The 21,177-nt window shown below is 37.8% G+C and overlaps 1 protein-coding gene and 1 non-coding gene across 2 annotated transcripts; both read left to right on the forward strand.

Moving 5' to 3' along the window:
- Positions 1–5,601: 5,601 nt before the first annotated feature.
- On the forward strand, positions 5,602–19,452 carry LOC107793675 (membrane-associated protein VIPP1, chloroplastic). The gene is made up of 11 exons (XM_075228477.1): positions 5,602–5,954; positions 8,543–8,667; positions 8,761–8,871; positions 8,988–9,052; positions 9,121–9,202; positions 16,166–16,240; positions 16,554–16,624; positions 16,832–16,914; positions 17,869–17,933; positions 18,199–18,273; positions 19,011–19,452. The coding sequence occupies exons 1-11, from the start codon at positions 5,834–5,836 to the stop codon at positions 19,128–19,130; spliced, it is 993 nt and encodes a 330-aa protein (XP_075084578.1). The 5' UTR covers positions 5,602–5,833; the 3' UTR covers positions 19,131–19,452.
- Positions 19,453–20,118: 666 nt separating this feature from the next.
- TRNAE-CUC (transfer RNA glutamic acid (anticodon CUC)) lies at positions 20,119–20,191 on the forward strand. Its single transcript has one exon. It is a non-coding gene; the product is annotated as a tRNA-Glu (tRNA).
- Positions 20,192–21,177: the final 986 nt, after the last annotated feature.

The following is a 21,177-nucleotide window of genomic DNA, read 5'->3' on the forward strand; positions in this document are numbered from 1 at the left end:
ACTGAGTCTAACCAAAACTCACATTTTGAAAACTTGGCATATAACTGATTATTCTTCAAGGTGTGAAGCACACTTCGAAGATATTGCTCATGTTCCTCTCGACTGCTGGAGTAAATCAAGATATCATCAATGAATATAACTACAAAAGAATCCAAATAAGGCTTGAACACCCGATTCATCAAATCCATAAATGTTGTTGGGGCATTTGTTAACCCAAGTGACATCACTAGGAATTCATAATGCCCATACCGAGTCCAAAAAGCTGTTTTAGGGACATCAGATGCCCTAATCTTCAACTGATGGTAACCAAACCTCAAATCGATCTTCAAAAATACCTTGGCACCCTGAAACTGATCAAATAAGTCATCAATTCTTGGTAACAGATATTTGTTTTTGATAATGGTCTTGTTCAACTGCCGATAGTTTATACGCATCCGCATAGAGCCATATTTCTTCTTTACAAATATTACCGGTGCACCCCAGGGCGAGACATTGGGTCTAATGAATCCCTGATCAAGCAAGTCTTGTAACTGCTCTTTCAATTCTTTCAACTCTGGCGGGGCCATACGGTATGGTGGAATAGAAATGGGCTGGGTGCCCGGAGCCAAATCAATACAGAAGTCAATATCTCTGTCGGGTGGCATCCCCGGCAAATCTGCAGGAAATACTTTTGGAAAGTCACGAACAACTGGTACTGAGTCCATAGAAGGAACATCCGCACTGGGATCGCGAATATAAGCCAAATAGGATAGACACCCTTTCTCTACTATACGTCGAGCTTTCATATAATAAATAACCCTGCTAGCAAAATGACCAGAAGTTCCTTTCCACTCTAACCGAGGTAACCCCGGCATAGCTAGGGTCACTGTCTTGGCATGAAAATCCAATATAGCATGATAAGGGGACAACCAATCCATACCCAAGATGACATCAAAATCTACCATATCAAGAAGAAGAAGATCCACACTTGTCTCAAGATTACCAATAGTAACCACACATGAACAATAGACATGATCTACTACAACAGAGTCTCCCACCGGTGTAGATACACATATAGAAGCACTCAGAGAATCATAAGGCACACCCAAATATGAAGCAAAATAGGAGGACACATAGGAATAAGTAGATCCTGGATCAAATAGAACTGAAGCATCTCTATGGCAAACTGGAATAATACTTGTGATTACAGCATCAGATGACTCGGCCTCAGTCCTAGCTGGAAAAGCATAAAATCGGGGCTGGGTCCCACCAGTCTGAACTGCGTCCCTGGGACGGCCTCTGACTGGTTGGCCTCTACCTCTAATGGTCTGACCTTCACCTCTAATAGCCCTGACCTCCACCTCTAGCTGCCTAACCCCTACCTCTAGCTGGCTGAGCAGGCGGTGAAACAACCGATGCCGGTATGATGGCACGAGAATCTTGTCGAGATTTGTTACTCTCCAATCTAGGGCAATACCTCCTGATGTGACCAATGTTCCCACACTCATAGCACACATCCTGATGACGTGGCTGTTGAAGCTAAAGCTAACCCAAATGGGCCGGATAACCGTTGTAGTAACTCTGGAGTGGTGGTGCATTGATAGGAGCTGAATGTGCATTGAATGCGGGATGTCCAGAGTAATGCATAATAGGACTGTGACTCCCTGAAGCACCGGGAGATGCATGAAGTGCTGAATGAAACTGTCTGGGAGGATGACCCCTACCAAAATTACCCCTGCCTCCAGACGAGGCACCACTGAAACCACCAAACTAACGAGGCCTCTTATCAGACCTTTGCCCTCTTTCCTGTGCAAGAACCATCTCGATCCTCTTTGCGACATTAGCAGCCGCCTGAAAAGAAATCTCACTTCCGGTCTCCTTGGCCATCTGAAGTCTGATAGGGTGAGTGAGTCCCTCAATAAACCTCCTCACTCTCTCTCCCTCCGTAGGTAGTAAAAGGAGAGCATGATGGGCCAAATCCACAAAAACGCAACTCATACTGAGTAACAGTCATACTGCCATGCTGTAGACGCTCAAATTGCTTGCGGAATTCCTCCCTCAGTGTGATAGGAAGGAACTTATCCAGAAATAGCTAAGAGAACTGCTCCCAGGTAAGTGCAGGCGATCCGACTGGTCTGGTCAATGTATAATCTCTCCACCACCTCTTGGTGGAACCCGTCATCTAAAATACATCAAAATCAACCTCATTGGTCTCAACTATACCCATGTTCCGCAGCACCTCGTGGCAGGGTTCAAGATAATCATGTGGGTTCTCAAAAGGTGTACCACTGAAGTGAACTGGAAAGAGCTTGGTAAACTTATTCAGTCTCAATAAGGCCTCAAAAGACATGGCGGGCCTATCACTGATCTGTGCCGCAATAATTTGCTGAACTACCCCAACTGACGGGGTTGCTGGAGCCTGATTCTAGGGAGCCGTCTGCTCCGGAGCGGGAGTAGTAGGAGTTTGTTCTCCTCCCCCAGCTTGTGAGACGACTGGTGCCACCGAAAATGTACCATTCTGGGTCACGCCCTCCATAAGACTTACCAAACGGACTAGAGCGTCCTGAAGTACTGGAGTAGCTATGAATCCTTTCGGGGCCTGAATTGGTCCAGCTGGTACATTCTGAACTGGAACCTCCTCCTGAAGGTCTACCTGGGGTTCTTCAACAGGTGCAGCTGCTCGAGCTCTGGACTGAGCTCTACCTCGGCCTCTTCCTCGGCCTCTAGCACGACCTCGACCTCGACCTCTACCCTTGGCCATAGTTTCCACCGAGGGTTCTGGTCCCTGTCCATCTGTACTCTGTAGAGGTATTACGTGTTCTCACCATATGCGAGAGAATAAGAGTAGAATGGTTCAATCATCGATAATAGAATAAAATCGTACGACAGAATAAGAAAAAAGTGATATTGTTCCTAAACTTCATAGCCTTTGAGAGATAAGTACAGACGTCTCTGTACTGATCCTTCAGACTCTATTAAGCTTGCTCGTGAATCGTGAGAGCTATGTAACATAGTGCTCTGATACCAACTGTCACGAGCCGAAATTCCCACCTTCGGACCATGATAGCGCCTAACATTTCACTTGCTAGGCAAGCCAACGTTAGAATAATATTAACCAATTTTTAAACAATTTTTAAATTATTAATAATCAAAGAAATAAATGCAGAAGCAAAGTTTGAAACATAGTGAATAATCCATAAATATAACGGTGTCTAAATACCATCCCAGAATTAGTGTCACAAGTGCACGAACTTCTAGAATATATACAAATAAATGTCTGAATAAAATAAAGCTGTCTGGAAATAAACACACAGCTAAAGTAAAATAAACGGGGACTTCAGAACTACGGACGCCATGCAGTTATACCTCAAGTCTCCTCTAGTAGCTGAAATCCGAGCAAGTCTATGGTACGCTGCTAGGACCAACCCCGAAATATGCACAAGAAGTGCAGAGTATAGTATCAGTACAATCGACCCCATGTACTGGTAAGTGCTGAGCCTAACCTCGACAAAGTAGTGACGAGGCTAAGGCGGGTCACTTACATTAACATGTACGCAATATTAGTAACAACAACAATAATAGAAATAATTCAGGTAACTCATTCATAATAATTGAAGTCAACTCAGCAGTCATAACCAATTATCATTTCCATCAATTCTGTTGCAGCGTGCAACTCGCTCTCACAATATATTCACATTCAATTCTGTTGCAGCGTGCAACCCGCTCTCACAATATATTCACGTTCAGTTCTGTTGCGGCGTGCAACCCGCTCCTCCAATATATTTATTTTTAATCGAGTCTATCATATATTTATTTCAATCAAGTATATATAGACTTTTTAATAAGTCTGTTGCGGCGTGTAATCCGATCCCCCAATATTGACTTTTAATAAGTCTGTTGCGGCGTGCAACCCGATCCTCCAATATGGACTTTTTAATAAGTCTGTTGCGGCGTGCAACCCGATCCTCCAATATGGACTTTTAATATGTCTGTTGCGGCATGCAACCCGATCCTCCAATATAGACTTTTTAATAAATTTGTCGTAGCGTGCAACCCGATCCTCCAATATGGACTTTTAATAAGTCTGTTGCGGCGTGCAACCCGATCCTCCAATATATCCATTTATCAATTCTTATAGAAGAAATTTCCCCAATAAATGCAACAATTGATATAAAATTATAAGACAACAAACATACAATAATTATGATTTAATCATGAAACAAACAATGACAAATAGCAAATTATTATGGAAATCAGGGAGAAAATAAGCAGTTTAATATTTAATATGCTAAATGTCAAATAACAATTAAAACACATAATTCAAATAGCATGTAACAATTAATGCAGGAATTCAAGAATTAATATTTAACAAAGAATAAGAAAGAAACAATTATTATAATAATTAATTTATGATATAAAATAATTTATGATTTTTCAAGTAAGCAGGCAAACAATTAATTTGACGACGTATAGACACTCGTCACCTCGCCTATACGTCGTTCACATGCAATTCACATAACAAATAATTTAAGGGTTTTATTCCCTCAAGTCAAGGTTAACCACGACACTTACCTCGCTTTGCAAATTCCAATCAATTATTCAACCACAACTTTTCCTTTTAAATTTGACTCTGAAAGTTTTAAATCTATTCACAAACAATTCGATATATTCAATACTAATCATAGGAATTAATTCCATATGAATTTATAAATTTTTCGGATAAAAATCTGAAATTCATTAAAATATTCGACAGTGGGACCCACGTCTCAAATTCCGTAAAACTCACGAAATTCGAACACCCGTTCCACTACGAGTTAAACCATACAAAATTACGTTAAATGGTCATAACTTGGTCATAACCATACACCCGTTCAACCCCGTGGTCAAACTTGGAATCTTTAGCCTTTAAATTGCTAGTTCCGTTAAATGGTCATAACTTGAGTTAGGGACCTCCAAATTAAATTACGGGCATACGCCCAAGTCCCAAATCACGATACGGAGCTACCGAAATTGTCATAACACTGATCCGGGTCCGTTTACTAAAAATGTTGACCAAAGTCAACTCACTTGAGTTTTAAAGCTCTATTTCATATTTTAATCCATTTTTCGCATGGAAACTTTTCGGACTGCGCACGCAAGTCGAGAAATGAAAAATGGTACTTTTCGAGGTCTTAGAACACAAGATTACTTATTAAATTTAAAGATGACATTTTGGGTCATCACAAAAATGTGGCACATATATTTTATGTGATTATAAATCATTACATAGAGTTAAATTATTTCTAAATATGGAAAGGAATAATTCTTTTTGACACGTACTAATAAGGAAATATGTTCACATAAATTGAAACTGAGGGAGTACTTTTTATAAAAAAAAAAACTCTATTTTTAAAACTCGAACCGTCAATGCGTCATAAAATCCATAAATAGTCGTAGCTCGGATTGAAGTTACTAATATTTGATGCAAATTGAAAAGCTCATATTATTTTGAGTTGTGACTTACTATGATCTATGAGTGATTAGTGCATGCGAAGAACTCGACCTGTCTCACATACGACTCCGACGTCGTTTTTGTGTTTATGTTAAAATAAATAAAAAAGACTAAAAAAGAAGGAAAAAAAATAAAAATAGAAAAGGAAAAATATCCAAACGCAGGAGAAACACTTAGGAGAAGTCTGGGCGTTTGCGCACCTTTCATCAGCAGCCACAAACAGGAAAATAGAGAGAATTAAGAGAACTGTGCAAATTCTCAGGAAAATATATAGAGAAAATACACTCTCTAAGTAATTGATTTTCTTTTGCTTTTGTACATACAAAAGAGTTGCAGGTAGTACCCTTTTGGCTCTAAAAAGAAATGGCAGTAAGAACACCTATAACAGGGATAAGCATGGCTTCAGCACCCTCTATTTCCTCTTATAATAGGATTATTGTTGTAAAATCACTGCCTTTCAGAGCTTCTTTCTTTGGTCAAGGAGGTAAACTTTCTTGCTATCTGTGAAATTTGCTATACTGGGTTTTCTTTAATTTGCTCTATTGTTGCTTAAATTATCTAAGTGTGGGAACATATTTTGACAAAAATCATAATTTTATGCTCAATTGCTCAGTGGGGTTTCCTTATTTTTCTCTATTGATTCTCAAACTACATAAGTGTGGGATTAAATCTTGATAAAAATCAAAACTTTATGTTCAATTGCTCAGTGGGGTTTCTTTAATTTGCTATATTGATGCTTAAATTATAAAAGTGTGGGATTATATCTTGAAAAAAATCAGAACTTTCTGTTCAATTGTTTAGTGGGTGTTGCATTCTTGGTTCTTCTCTCAATATTGTACAGACCCTTTTCAGTTTTTATACTTTTGGTTACTGTAGTTTTACCAATTTTTAGTTTGTAAGTAATGTTAAACTGTGGCATTTATAAATTCACGTAACGTAAAGATGCAGCCTTTTGTTTTATTTTGTATCTTTACTTCTTCTATGTGACTATGTCTGATTTGATTAGAATTTGTGAACCAATTCTCTTATAAGTTGTAGACTGTTAGAAACTGGTTGATGAAATACTTCTTCCTGCTTTACAATGCTTTGCGGTTGAGTATTCATGCATCACCAAAATGGATAGTGCACTGGAATTTATCAATGTTACAGTTTGTATTTGAATGTGAGTGGATGCATTTTTCATCTTGGAGTAGGAAGATGTAGAACTGTAGATATAGACATAGGCCCTTTAGGTGCTTTTTAAAGTTATTGTACTGGTGTTTGGATTTGTATGTAGAAAGGAAACTCAGGTTAATTAATTCATCGCAAATAGATAGTATAGAACGGATTTGTGATGTAAATATGTTGAACTTGCTGAAAGGTAATAAAAAAAGGAAGAAAATGATGTTCCACTTCAAAACCCCGTGTACACCGATTCCATGAATTTCTCATAGCCAAATGTCTTCTGGGTTGCTGCTAAGCTTGCCAACTCTTATGTTCCTTTGATATACCCATATAAGTGAGGTGAAGTGCACAACTTGAGCTTCAGGCTTAAGCGTGCCTCAAGCGATGTTTAACAAGATATTCCTTTATATTCCATTCCACTTTGCTCTGGTCCAGTTCATTGCAACACCAAATATTTTGCCTTTCTAAGTCAATGATTCTTTATAACTAGAGGTAACCAATTCCTATACGAACATAAAAGTCTCTATCCTGACCAAATAGACCTAGAGTGTAAGTGTAACAACAACAACTAACATTTAAACCTAGCTAGTTGATATTGCATATATGGATTGTTTTTGCTTCCGTAGTGTTGTTCTTAGATACATTTGCATTTATTCAGTTGGGAGTAAAAGTCTTTTGAGACAAAATTTCTCTCTCGAGATTTTAGGTCTACCTTGTCCTTTTTAGCACTTTCAGTCGTAATCGCGTCAGACTTAAAGGCGGGTGCATTTGGAGGTCTACGTAGGGCATGGTTAAATTATCAAGTATACAGGTTTGAGGTGAAAGCTATCTTTAAAGAGTAAAAAAGACGAACGTCATTTTGCTAAAGGGCTTCGTAAATTTAATATAGTATAGATCATTGTCAAGCATTCTCATCAAGTCCTATAGATGACTTTTTTTGAGATTGTTTACCAACCTTGAACCCTTGACTTAGTAGTTTGGAGAGAACTCCCCAACCACTTAATATAGTATAGATGACTTTATACTTGTGTCACTCCTTGCGGATGTCAGCATTGTCACCTTCAACGTGCTATCTCATAAGTTGCCTAATTGTTTTTGCGCTTTTGGCATTCTTTGAGGATGCCAGAACGGCTAGTGCTATAGTCCCTTCTATGCGTGTTTTTGCTTATGCTATCATAATCTGAGGCTGAGCTTCTGTGTAAGAAACTTGGGCTATTATTCGTATGTACATGTAGCTCCCTGTTTCTTGTGTAAAATAGTAGAAAATTGATTTGTAGTTGATGTGCGATTGTTTTAACATGATCTCATCATTGCTGAAGAGTAATTAATGTGTTGGTCAATTCCCTTCTTCAAATTTTGTCTTACTTCAGACGCCTACTTGCTTGTGCCGTTTAAGCTTTGTCCAGCTTTTTAGCTGATTGATGAAAAATATTATACTTATTCTATGTAAGGGTTGGCTCAATTTGAACCATGTCAAAGCTATGTGCCCTTTATAAATAAAACAGCAAGTTGGCATAGCAAGTACTATCAAAGCTTTGTGAATATAGAGGGTGGACATTTAAAATTATATATATTACCAATATACATAAATTGGAAGGATTAGATGTATAAGTTTTTTATCGTACACTACTTAGGTATATAACAAAGTCCAAGTTTTCATTTTCAACATGTTCAAGTCATAGATCAAGGTATCCCTTTTTTGGTTAGAAAAGCATAATATGCTGTTGCTTATGTCAGACTAGGTCTGAAGGTGTTTTTAATATACTAGTTGGTATCTCCTCAGTTTTATCTTCTTTCGTTACTCTGCTTGACATGCCCCTTCGTGTCGCATTTTTCTCTCCTCCCCCCCCCCCCCCCTCCTATCCTTCCCAAGCATTAGTTTTGCTGACACACTCTATTCACTTGCAGTTGGAGCTGTAAAACTTGCAGGGCTACAACTTACTCATTCTAATAGATCCAGATGTAACAGTCATGGTGGTGGTGCCCTTGGAGCTCGTATGAATCTATTTGATCGGTTTGCTAGAGTTGTCAAGGTTATTTGGTCCATGATGTTTGTCATTCATTAGTCACATCTCCTCTCTTATACTTGTTCTCAACTCAGACTATTTTTCTTTTGTGTTGTATAGTCATATGCAAATGCACTTATAAGCACCTTTGAAGATCCGGAGAAGATCTTGGAACAAACTGTGCTCGAAATGAATAACGATTTGATAAAGATGCGACAAGCTACAGCACAGGTATGCTCTTAGTGAGTGCCTTTTTATGTCTTTTTTTTTTAACTCTGTTGCGTATTGCGATTGAGATTCCATAGTTAAGGAAGTGAAAATACTTGATGTTTTTCTTTTTTCTGAAGGTACTGGCTTCACAAAAGCAGTTGGAAAACAAGTATAAAGCTGCACAACAAGCTTCTGAAGATTGGTAAGAGCTAGAGAACCTTAACAGGTTCTGTTTGTAATAGCTAAGGTTTAATTTTGCTTCAATCATAGGTATCGTAGAGCCCAACTTGCTCTTGGAAAAGGGGATGAAGACCTTGCTCGTGAAGCTCTTAAAAGAAGAAAAGCTTATGCTGTAAGGCCATTTTCTGTTGGAAAATTGGAAAAGTTCATTTATTATGTAATGTTTGATATGGATTTCTAATGGAGTTGGAAGTTATCTTATCTCAGGTTATTGGAATTTGTGTTGTGGCCTTTCCTTTAATTTTTAGTTTTGTTGCTACTTTTATATCTAGTTGCCCTCAATCTCATATAAGAATCGAGCAAGAGTAGACCGAGGGATTTGGTTTGATGAGTTAGATTCTTGTGCGACTTATATAATTACTGATGAAAGTCTGAGTGTGAAGGACTTTCTTTTTATCCCTTAGATCTCATCTAAGAAATAACTGGTGGCAAATCTTCGGATGAATCTGAAATGTTGCAAAGATGCTTGGTGGGTAGTTTTGCTGGTCAGGCTGAGCCTCCGACAAGAAATGATGTTCGTAGATGGGCCGCTCAAACCTGGAAGGTTGCTCATGGTTTCAACGTATATGACATGAATGGAGTTCAATTCCTCTTTGAATTCCCCTCAAGGAAATTGGCGGAACACGTTCTGGTGGGTCATTGGCAAAGACAGAACAGTAAACTCAGGCTGGAGTGGTGGAGCCCAACGGCAGGGGTGCTTTCCAACGGCAAAAAAATTTGACTGGACTTGGATTAGAGTCTTGGGCCTTCCTCTACAATTATGGAATAAGAAGGTGATGACAATAATCAGCGATAAATGTGGGGGGTGGCTGGAAACAGAAGAGGAGACTGATCTCAGAAACCACTTGAGATGGGCACGGCTAAAGGTTAAAGGACCACCGGAATTAATTCCTGCTAAGGTTGAGATTGAATACGAAGGCTTGATTTTACAATCCCGGTATGGAGTGAAACTCCGGTGTTCTTCCGGCATTCGGAGGTGGTGGTTAGTCTATACGGTGTAGGGGAGATTAGGAGGGTAGAGGAGAAGGACAGTGATGGGACAAAAGTCGGTGGGGGAACAATCGAGGCTGCCGAATCTTATAATCCAGCGGTTATAAGGGGTAGTGGTTCGGATAGTGTTTCTCTAGGGGTAATCAATGGTGTTAAGGGTGCTTTTAAACATGTTGGGTCGGGACGAACAAAAGGAAAAGGGATGGAGCTTTGTCAGATTGTGGAAAATGGGCCCAATCCTGTATGTGAATCACGTGAGAGGCATGGGGGAGTAAAGGATTTTGTTGGGCTAGCTGAAGATGGGCCTAAGGAGAATCAAATCAAGGAAGGAGAAAAGGGCTATTTTAACCCCAATCCAATTATCACAAATCAAGACAACCCTGATCCTTTAAACTTAAATGCTGCGGGAGGAAATCTCGAAAGTTTTCTTGCACAAATAAAAGCTCTGGTGGCAGAAGCAATCCGTGAAGATCAACAGAAAATGGAGGATCGCATCTCGACTCAGGAACAAACTCTTCTCTCTCTCAAACAATCGGCAAACCAGACCCTCAACACAACACCATCCACAGTGGGAGAGGAACATGACGGATCAGTTGGGAAGAACCTAGACTCTCATCTTCCTCTTGTAAATTACATACAAGGTGACCCAGGGGATGAAGACGCCCATACAGTCTTTGTAGACTGTCTCTCTGAAGGCGAAGGCGTTACTGATGAATCAGACATGCAATTGGTCCAAAACCAACAGATCGATATAGCAGAACCAATTGAGGTGCACCCACAGGCCTGTGATCTAGATGTTCTTGCATGGATCAAAAGAAACATTGGAAAGATGAGCAAAACATACGGTGTTAGCTTTGAAGGATGCGAATGGGAAGTTATGGCTCTATTTTTGAAGATAGACAGTAGGAAAAAGGAAATGAAAGCAATGATGCGATCAAAAAATAAAAACACAGTTATTTCACCAAAATTAAAAGGAGTTTATGAGAGGAAGAATCTGAAGGTTGGAGTAAAGTACAAAGATGGAATCCCAAGGAACAGAGGGAGGCAACTACTCATTAAAAGTTGATGAAGATACACATAATTTCCTGGAATGTAAGGGGTGGGGGAGAAAAGGAAGCTGATAAAGTCAGCTTTCAAAGAGTGGAGGGCAAACATTTACTGTCTGCAAGAAACGAAGATTGAGGGGGACTATGATGGTATTGCAAAACAACTGGGTAGCAGTAGGTGGATTGATCATATAAAGCTAGAAGCTGAAGGGACAAGGGGAGGCATCTTAATTATGTGGGATAAGAGAGAATGGAAGGGGGAACTAGTTGAAAAGGGAAGATATTCTATCACTTGTAACTTTAGCTCAGTGTTAGATAATTTCTTATGGGCTTTGACTGAAAAGATCTTTGGTTAGAGGTGGGTGCTATGAAAGGATTATGTAATAGAAATCGGGTGGTATGTGGTGACTTCAACACCACTAGATTTGCAAATGAAAGGAAAAATAGAAACTCATACAGTAGAGCAATGGCAGATTTTTCAGAAACCGTGAAAGAACTGGAATTGATTGATCCTCCACTTCTGGGGGCCAGTTCACCTGGAACCAAGGCGACAACTCTGAATGTGCTTCTAGGATAGACAAATTTCTTTTCTCTATGGAGTGGGATGGGGAATTTAGTTTTATCAGACAGAGCCTTCTCCCAAAGGTAATATCTGATGATACACCAATCTCTTTGAAATGTGGGGAATGGGAACTCAACAAATCGTATTTTAAATTTGAAAATTGGTGGTTAGATGTTGAAGAGTTTCCGTCAAAAGTGCAAACTTGGTGGAATTCCTTTGTGATTGTAGGTAGGCCAAATTTTGTGCTAGCCACCAAATTAAAACTCCTCAAAACGAAGCTAAAAGAGTGGAATAAGGAGGAGCATGGCAGTCTAGAGAAAAGGAAGAAGACAATTCTCAGTAACATCTCAGTAGTTGATCAGATTCAAGAAAACAGAAAGCTCACTGAAGGAGAATTACTGGAAAAGGCTGGCCTCATGCTAGAAATTCAGGAGTTAGCTAAGCATGAAGAGACAACATGGAGGCAAAGGTCCAGATCCTTATGGCTGAAACAAGGGGACAAGAATACGAAGTTCTTCCACAAAATGGCTAATGCACATAGGAGATATAATCACATTGATAAGCTGGAGGTACAAGGGCAAACGACCACAAACTCTGTAGAAATCAAGAAGGAAATCATAGACTTCTATCAGAAGTTGTACGCTGAACCTGAAATATGGAGGCCAAACTATAATCTTGATAGAGGGACCTTACTAACAGAAGAGGAACGTTTATGGTTGCAAAGAGAGTTTGAAGAACAGGAAGTCGTGGAATGCCTCAAGTCCTGTGTTTCAAACAAAGCACCCGGACCTGATGGCTTCACCATGGGTTTTTTCCAGAAATGCTGGCCAACAGTCAAGGAAGATGTCATGTTGACCCTGAAGAATTTTCACTCTAATGAATACTTTGAAAAGAGCTTAAATGCATCCTATGTGGCTATTATCCCAAAGAAGAATAAGGCTAGAGAACTTAAAGATTTTAGGCCAATTAGCTTGATTGGAAGTGTTTACAAGATTATAGCCAAAGTCTTAACTGAGAGGCTAAAGACTGTAATTAACAAACTCATTGAAGGTCATCAAATGGCTTTCATAAAAGGTAGACAAATCATGGATGCTTCTCTTATTGCTAATGAGGTGGTTGACTCTAGACTCAAAAGCAAAATTCCAGGTGTTCTATGCAAGCTGGATATAGAGAAAGCCTACGACCATGTCAACTGGAAGTTCCTCCTGAGATTAATGTCTGATATGGGCTTTGGAACTAAGTGGATTAACTGGATCCGTTTCTGTCTTAGCACTGTAAAATTCTCTATCTTGATTAATGGCTCACCACAAGGTTTCTTCTCTTCAGAAAGAGGGCTAAGGCAAGGGGATCCTTTATCCCCTTTTTGTTTCTGATGGCAATGGAAGGGTTGAATCAGATGATCAACACTGCAAAGTCAAATGGCTGGATCAAGGGTTTCAAGGTGTCAAACAGACGAAATTGCAGCCTAGAGATTTCACATCTCCTGTATGCAGACGACTCTATCATTTTCATGGGAACTCAACCAGAAGAGATGCTTCATCTCAGACTGATATTAACAACCTTTGAAGTTGTTGCAGGCTTACATGTTAACTGGGGAAAGAGTAAGCTATATCAGGTAAATGAAGTTCCAAACATACAAATTTTGGCTAATATTTTGAAATGTGGAATAGAGAACCTACCTACTAAATATCTAGGCCTTCCTTTGGGCTCCAAAAACAAGTCGCAAGAAATCTGGCAAGGGGTGATTGAAAGGAGTGAAAAAAGACTTTCAAGATGGAATAGTCAATACTTGTCACTTGGAGGCAGGGTGACTCTTGTGAATAGTGTCTTAGATGCACTGCCTTCTTATGTGATGTCCTTATTCCCAATACCAAGTAAGGTGAGGAAAAAGATTGATTCCCTAAGAAGAAATTTTATCTGGCAAGGAAATAGTGAGAAAAAGGCTATCCACTTAATCAAATGGGATACTCTTTTGTGTTCTAAGCAGGCAGGTGGTTTAGGTATTATAAACTTAAAGGCTCAGAACAACAGTCTCCTTGCAAAATGGTTATGGAGGTATAATTTGGAGGAAACGGAGAAGGGTGATACAAGAGAAGTATGGCCATGGAGAACCTTGGTGCACCAAACCAGTATCATCCCCATATGGAGTCTGTGTATGGAAAACAATTAGGGGACAATGGAGGTTCATTGCTGATCATTCTAGTATCAAGGTTGGAAATGGAAGAAGAGTTCTCTTCTGGTGTGACACATGGTTTGGGCACACTCCTCTGAATGATCAGTTTCCAGACTTATATAACATTGCTGCGAACCCAAGAATTTCAGTAGCAGAAGCAAAATTCACACATGGGTGGAATATTGTTTTCAGAAGAAACTTAAATGACTGGGAGTTGCAAAGTGTAGCAGAATTCTGAGAAACCTTAGAAGCCTTCCAAGGTCTCACAGAAGAGGAAGATGTTTTAATGTGGAAGGGTCACAAATCAGGAGCATTTTCAGTGAAATCTGCTTATCATTTCTTCAACACTACTAATCCTACTCAAGGATGGCCATGGAAACAAATTTGGAGGGTCAGGGCGCCCACAAAAGTCTTATGTTTCACATGGTTAGTAGCAAGGGAAACTGTTCTAACCCAGGGTAATCTTATTAGGAGAGGAATCCAACTACAAGCTAAGTGTAGTCTTTGTGGCAAAGATGGGGAGTCAGCATCCCATCTCTTTATACACTGTCCAGTCACTATTCAACTTTGGCATTTCTATTGTAATTTGCCTGGAATCTCATGGACAATGCCCAATAACACTACATCTCTTCTAAGTAGCTGGAACAATGGTGGTGCAAATTTTAAACAGAAGAAATGGTGGAAAGTAGTTCTTGTTTGCATCTGGTGGGTCATATGGAAGGAAAGGAATGCCCGGATTTTTGAAGATAGGCCTAGCTCTTACCAGAAAATTAAGCTTAATTGTTTTTTGTTATTTCATTTTTGGTGCAAAGAGAGCTATAGGGAGGATGTACACTCTTTACTAGATTTGCTAGAAGAAATGTAATCGAACAGAATAGGCTACGCAGTCTCTGATCTTTTGGGGTCTGAATGTGGCTCACACAATCTCTTGTAAATATTTTACTCTTTTATAAAATTTGTTACCATTATCAAAAAAAAAGAAGCAGAAATAACGTTAATACTACTTGAATCTGCCTGTGTATCATGATTTTATTCCTACCTAAAATTTTCAAAAGACAATTCTTACTGAAACTGAAGGAATTAGAAAATATAATAGAAGTGCATCAAGAAGTTGCAAGTTTTTCTACCATAGGATCAAGCGGCAAGAATTAGGATAGACAACTCAAGCTAACTAGCCTCACGTGGGACTACAATTGCTCAAAAGGGTTGGTCTCTGTGATGTAATAGCACATCTATTTGCTAGATTTGGCGGACCACTCTAGTGCTGAAATATCCTGCGTGTCCGTTTTTTCCCTTTTAAACATCACATATAACGGAAGATCCGTCAGCATATTTATGACAGGAAAAAAAAAAGTGCAGCAACAATGAAATTATATCTTTAATAGTAACCTCAAAACTATAACCACATTTGTGTGTTTACTCTTTGACATTATTATTTGAATATTTTCACCCTCGACAGTGACGAAGCCAGGAAATTCAATAAGGGTGTTCAAATTTTGAACACCCTTTGCCAGTGGGCTATGCAAGGGTGTTCAAAGTATATTTTTAATCAATAACAAGTAATATTTTACCTTAGACGTAGTATAATTTTTCGGCGAAGGGTTGTCAGTTGACCACCCTTGGGCCAACATAGCTTCGCCCCTGATCCTCGGAGTTATGGTTTCAACAACAATGAGATTATGATTTCACTGTTAGCAGAAATCAAGGATTATTGATTGATGTAATGTTGGTTCGTTTCATGGTTTTCCATTGTATAATTGCAATACCAACACAAACACGAGATATCATAGATTTTATGTCTAATGTATAGGTTAACTTCTAGTGGAATTTGGGCGGAGATTGATACAACTCAATTTTGATCTTTTTTATAAGTAAGCAACTATATAATTTAATTATGATTGGCATCCATGACTTTCTTATCTAGTTATGTAACATGGAAGCTGGTTTAAACTCCAAACATTCAGGAGTCTTATGTGGTCATTTCCTTTTCTATATCTTATTAGATACTCTTTTGAGCTTGAGATGTCAAAGCGGATGACCGAATAAACAACTAGTATATTTTAGCATTAAGTTTCCTGTTTCCAAGAATAAAAGAAAAAAGAAAGGAAGATTTGAATAATGGAAATAGAGGCAGGGGGGGGGGGGGGTGGCTAGTGAACTTGCAGAGCTTTGTGCCAAGAATGTCACGTGCCATCATTTTCTTGATTGGCTTACGGGGTGTCTGTTTGAGAGGATAATGAAGTGACATGAACATCATAGCTATCAAGTCACGAGTTTGTATCAACTCAAGTTTAAATTGTGCAGGATAATGCAAGTGCCTTGAAGGCTCAACTTGATCAGCAGAAGGGTGTGGTTGAAAATCTGGTCAGCAATACACGGGTATGTTCCTAAACTTTTCTTTTATCTGGAGAGCTTGTTATTCTAAAGTTTTGCTTTTTCATCAAAATGCTAAGCTAGATATTGATGCGTCAATTGCTCATCTTTTGTGTGTATATTTAAATGTTTTTCAGTTAATAAAAAAGTTTGGTTGTTAATCTCCTTATTGTTTGGGAAATAGTTTATAGGTTTCATATAGCAACAAATTTTACTAATCTGGTCTAACTCTATGTTTTTCTTTGATCGGTGATCTAACTCTATATGTTAAAATGAACTGGAGCTTTGTCTTTGACTGTTGTACTCTCTCATCTGACAGCTTTTGGAGAGCAAGATACAGGAAGCAAAATCGAAAAAGGATACTCTGAAAGCACGTGCTCAGTCAGCAAAGTCAGTTCTTGCCTTTTCATTATTTCATGTTTATCTTGAATTATAGCATCCATGCTCACATTTTGGGTATACCTCTTGTATATGGGGTATTTTCCCAACTTATCAATAAAATTATTATTTTATAAGAAATATGGATGGCTCATAAAAATGTCACACTGCCATAATTTATTTCTTTTGAAGAAAATGACTATGAGGTTTGTCATTTAGGACCGCAACCAAAGTAAGCGAGATGCTGGGAAATGTAAATACAAGCAGTGCCCTTTCAGCCTTTGAAAGAATGGAAGAAAAAGGTTCTGACCACACTTTTCCCGCCCTATCTTTCCCTCCTTTCTTCTTTTGTTTCCAATTTCAGAAGCTTCCTTTGGTTTTACTTTATATATTTCTTGTCCTATAATAATAGCTCTAGAGGTTGACTTTCTGCCTGCCCTAATACAAAACAACGAGACTGAGCGTTGATCATATAAGCCTCTTAAAGATGACCTTTACTCTTCTCCTTAGCGTCTCGAGTACTTTATTAGTATGTCAATCAAAATGAAGGGTCTCTAAGTATATGTTTTGTCTGAGAAGTTATTCACTGAATACAGGCTTTTGCAAATCATGATCTTTTTTAGTATATACTACCAACTGGAATCTTGGGTACCTTAAAGCCTCTAAACTATGTGTTGCTAACATTGGTAGGTTAACCGCGGAGAATCAGCAATCTGCAGCCTTTTTTTTTAAAGGAATAACTTTGTTATGGTTGTTTGAACTGTTCTGGAGCACTTTCGTCTAAATTTTACTTTTGATCAGAAAAATATAACCTTCAGTAAAACTGTCGAGTCACTGATTCAAATGATTTGTGTCTTTATACATTCTCTCCTTGGCATCTAATGTTTGACAGACAAGATGTATATTATATGTTATGATGTCTTTAAAAGAGATTCATACGAGGTTGTCTTAGCCAATTTATATAGCTCGTCATATTCATTTGACCATTTTCAGTTTCATGTACTGAAAGCATACAAATTAGAATGGGACGATCTCAACTTATTGTGGTTGTATAAGTTTGGCTGGGTAACAGGGTGATATTTGCACTTAACTGTGATTGTGCCATGTTGAAATCATCTGCTACTGCGTATTGGGGAATAAGAATCGTTTATCCTGGATATAATTTAGATGAAACTGGAATCACCTCTGTTCGTCATGTTATAAGATATATATGGAGTGATTAAATGATTGGCTAACTTTTTCTTTATATTCTATAGTTTTGACGATGGAGTCTCAAGCTGATGCTCTTAACCAATTAACCAGCGATGAGCTTGAAGGAAAGGTATTGTAATATTTAAAAGTGATCCTAATGTTAATAGCCTTAGTTTGCGTTTTCACCTCTTGTGTAACACAGCTGTTTGGTGAAAAATATGCTTCTTTTTTGGTACTAATTTCTTGTGACCACGAAATGCCAAAAAAGAGTAACATGCTTGTGCTGCAAACACAAAGCTGTAGTTTTCATTATGCAAAGCCTTTGTTGGAGAAGTTAGCGCTCCTTTGGAGGATTATATAATTTATTATCCTAACGATCTTTCTGCTACTGACAGTTTGCAATGCTGGAGACCTCTTCCGTTGATGATGATCTTGCCAGCTTAAAAAGAGAATTGACTGGCAGCTCAAAGGTACTTTCTATGGAAATGAATATTTTGGACGTGTCTTCTTTCTTAGTCAAAAGCACGAATTTGTGAAGTATGGGCACCTGGAGGACAGGCTAACATCTTCCATATAGATTGCGGTATGCTTGGTTAAGTATGCTAAACCAGAGGCGGAGCTAGGATTTCAAGCTTGTAGGTTCGGGATTTTAGTCCTTTTAAGTTAATAGGTTCTATATTAATAAATTGTACATCTCCAATGAATGTTTTAAGACTAATACAAAATTTGAACCAAAATTACTGGGTTCAGCCGAACCCGCAGTCGGCACTCTGGCTCCGCCCCTGTGCTAAACCATACCAAGCATAGGAGGTTGGGTTCAAGAATAAAAGAAGATTCTCATGAATGTGGACCAGAGTTAAAAGAAGGATTGTTTGAGCCTTGTTTTCCATCAGGTAGTATAGCTGCTTTTTAATAGGCATTTCAGTGGACAGAGTAGATAAACAAAATGGTTCCTATATAAAATCCAAGGAACCAACAAAATCCAAAACTCAGTAAAATGATGTACATTAGATAATTTGCTCCAGCAAAAAAGATTTTGAGAACATTTGTGGGGTTGTACCTTGCATCACAATGTATAATCTGCTTTCTTGTTATTTGATGGGCAAGGTATACAAAAATTGTGTATAAAACACGATCTGCTTGCTTGTTGATGTGCTATTTCCTTCAAAATCTCCAGTATTAAGTTTTCCTTTTATTGTCTTAGCAGAAAGGGGAGCTTCCACCAGGTAGAACGACAGTTGCCAGTTCAAGCTCAACATTGCAATTTCAAGATTCAGAGATTGAGAAAGAATTGAATGAATTAAGAAGGCGGGCAAATGATTTCTAGAGATCATATTCGATCTTCCTCCATGTTCACATATCGTCTTTCTAACCCTTTTTTCACTCGAAGAATGTGGTTTTGGTTTCCAGAAAAGTTGCCTTGTCGATAAAGGCAACGAATATAGGAAGTGAAAAATGGAAAGTATATTGAGATATGTCGATACGTCTTCTTTCATATTATTGACCTACATTATGGCAATATAGTGTAAGCTAGACTTCAATTTTGTATATTGTCACCCAAATGTTTCAGGAGTATAGTTGTCTAAGTTACATTGTTTGGAAATTATATAATTCTGGTTTTGCATAGGATGCTATCTGAGATTCTTTGCCAGAATGCTGTAAACTTTTTCGAAGTTTTGATTCCCCCACCCCCCCCCCCCCCCCGTTTTTTTTTGTTGTTGCAAAGACTATCAAACACAACGAACTGAGTTCAAATAGATCTTTGAAAAAACTAAAATGGTGCTGCTCTGTTATACAGCATTAAATTGAGAGAGTTTTCATATATAATTCCATTTTTTTCTTGAACAAACTAGAGTTGAATATTGAATGGCGACCAGTTATTCTTCTTACTGTACGAAGTATAACAACTTTGATAGTCGTTTACCACTATAGTCAATTTTTTTATAATAACCTCATTTGTTCCAATATTTTTTAACTGCTACAGTGAAATGCTATTATAGAAAACATATATTATAACATAACATAAAAATCGGTTCCAAGAAAAACTTAAATTTTATGATGAATGACTGCTATACAGTGATTCTGTCATAGAGGGTCCGACTGTATTATGATAATATTAGAGATTGTCAACTTGTAAACTATTATTCAAATAATAATTGAACTTATAGAGGAATTTCTATCTTTTCTTTGAAAATACACGTCAACAAATAAGATGATAAATCTTCTCTCATTTAGTCTTTGTCATTTTTAGGAGTGGTTGAGAAAGAACAAAAGTGGACAGATAATAAAGTTTCCTGGACAGAGCACATCAGAAATCCGTTGTAGTCTAGGTGGTTAGGATACTCGGCTCTCACCCAAGAGACCCGGGTTCAAGTCCCGGCAACGGAATTAACAGTTTTTACTTTTTGAATTATTTTTATGTTTTTGTTTTTTATACACCTTCCCTCATGTATGCAATCTAGATATTGACAGGTTGGCGAATTCGGATATGTTTTGTCAAGCCATATATAATCATAGTTGAATTAATTGAAAATAGAAAGTTTTTTTTTAATCATTAATTGATTACCAGTACTAGGGGTGTACATGGACCGAGTTGGTTCGGTTTTGTCGGGTTTTCGATTTTTTTATTGCTTAAATATTATTTCAATCTTACTTTGTTAAATATTTGATAAGTAAATATATATTTAGTAAAAATATAAAAAATTGACAAACATATTATCGATTAAAATATTCTTATGGGAGAATTCTATTAGTAACACATAATAGTTATTTTTTAGTCGTCTGACAATAATTTTTTGTTGATATACACTTCCAGGTTAACTGAATTTAGTAATTAAACATAAAAATCGATATGATACCTAAATATTAATAATCACTTCATATTCGAAAAAGATATATGAATTTAATATAACTTAACATATGATATGAATATGGAAGAACAAAGAGAAAGACGCATTTCAGTAACACTTGATAAGAAAGTGATCATACAACCCATTATTTAAGGTCAATAAATATGGAGCACTTCATATTCTATTCAAATTTATATTCCGCAAGAGAATCCCAAATATTTCTAGACATTTTTTAAAGAAAAATCTATATAAAATCTTTAAAGTATATATGAAAATTACATCTAAAAATATAACTATTAATATGATACATAAATATTAATAATCACTTCACATTCGAAAAAGATATAAGAATGTAATAGATCTGATATGAATATGGAAGAACAAAGAGATAGACGCATTTTAGTAACACTTAAGAAAGTGATCATACAACCCATTATTTAAGGTCAATAAATATGGAGCACTTCATATTCTATTAAAATTTATATCTCGCAAGAGAATCCCAAATATTTCTAGACATTTTGTAAA

The sequence above is a fragment of the Nicotiana tabacum genome, chromosome 13 (assembly GCF_000715075.1).
Source record: "Nicotiana tabacum cultivar K326 chromosome 13, ASM71507v2, whole genome shotgun sequence".
Classification (NCBI taxonomy): domain Eukaryota; kingdom Viridiplantae; phylum Streptophyta; class Magnoliopsida; order Solanales; family Solanaceae; genus Nicotiana; species Nicotiana tabacum.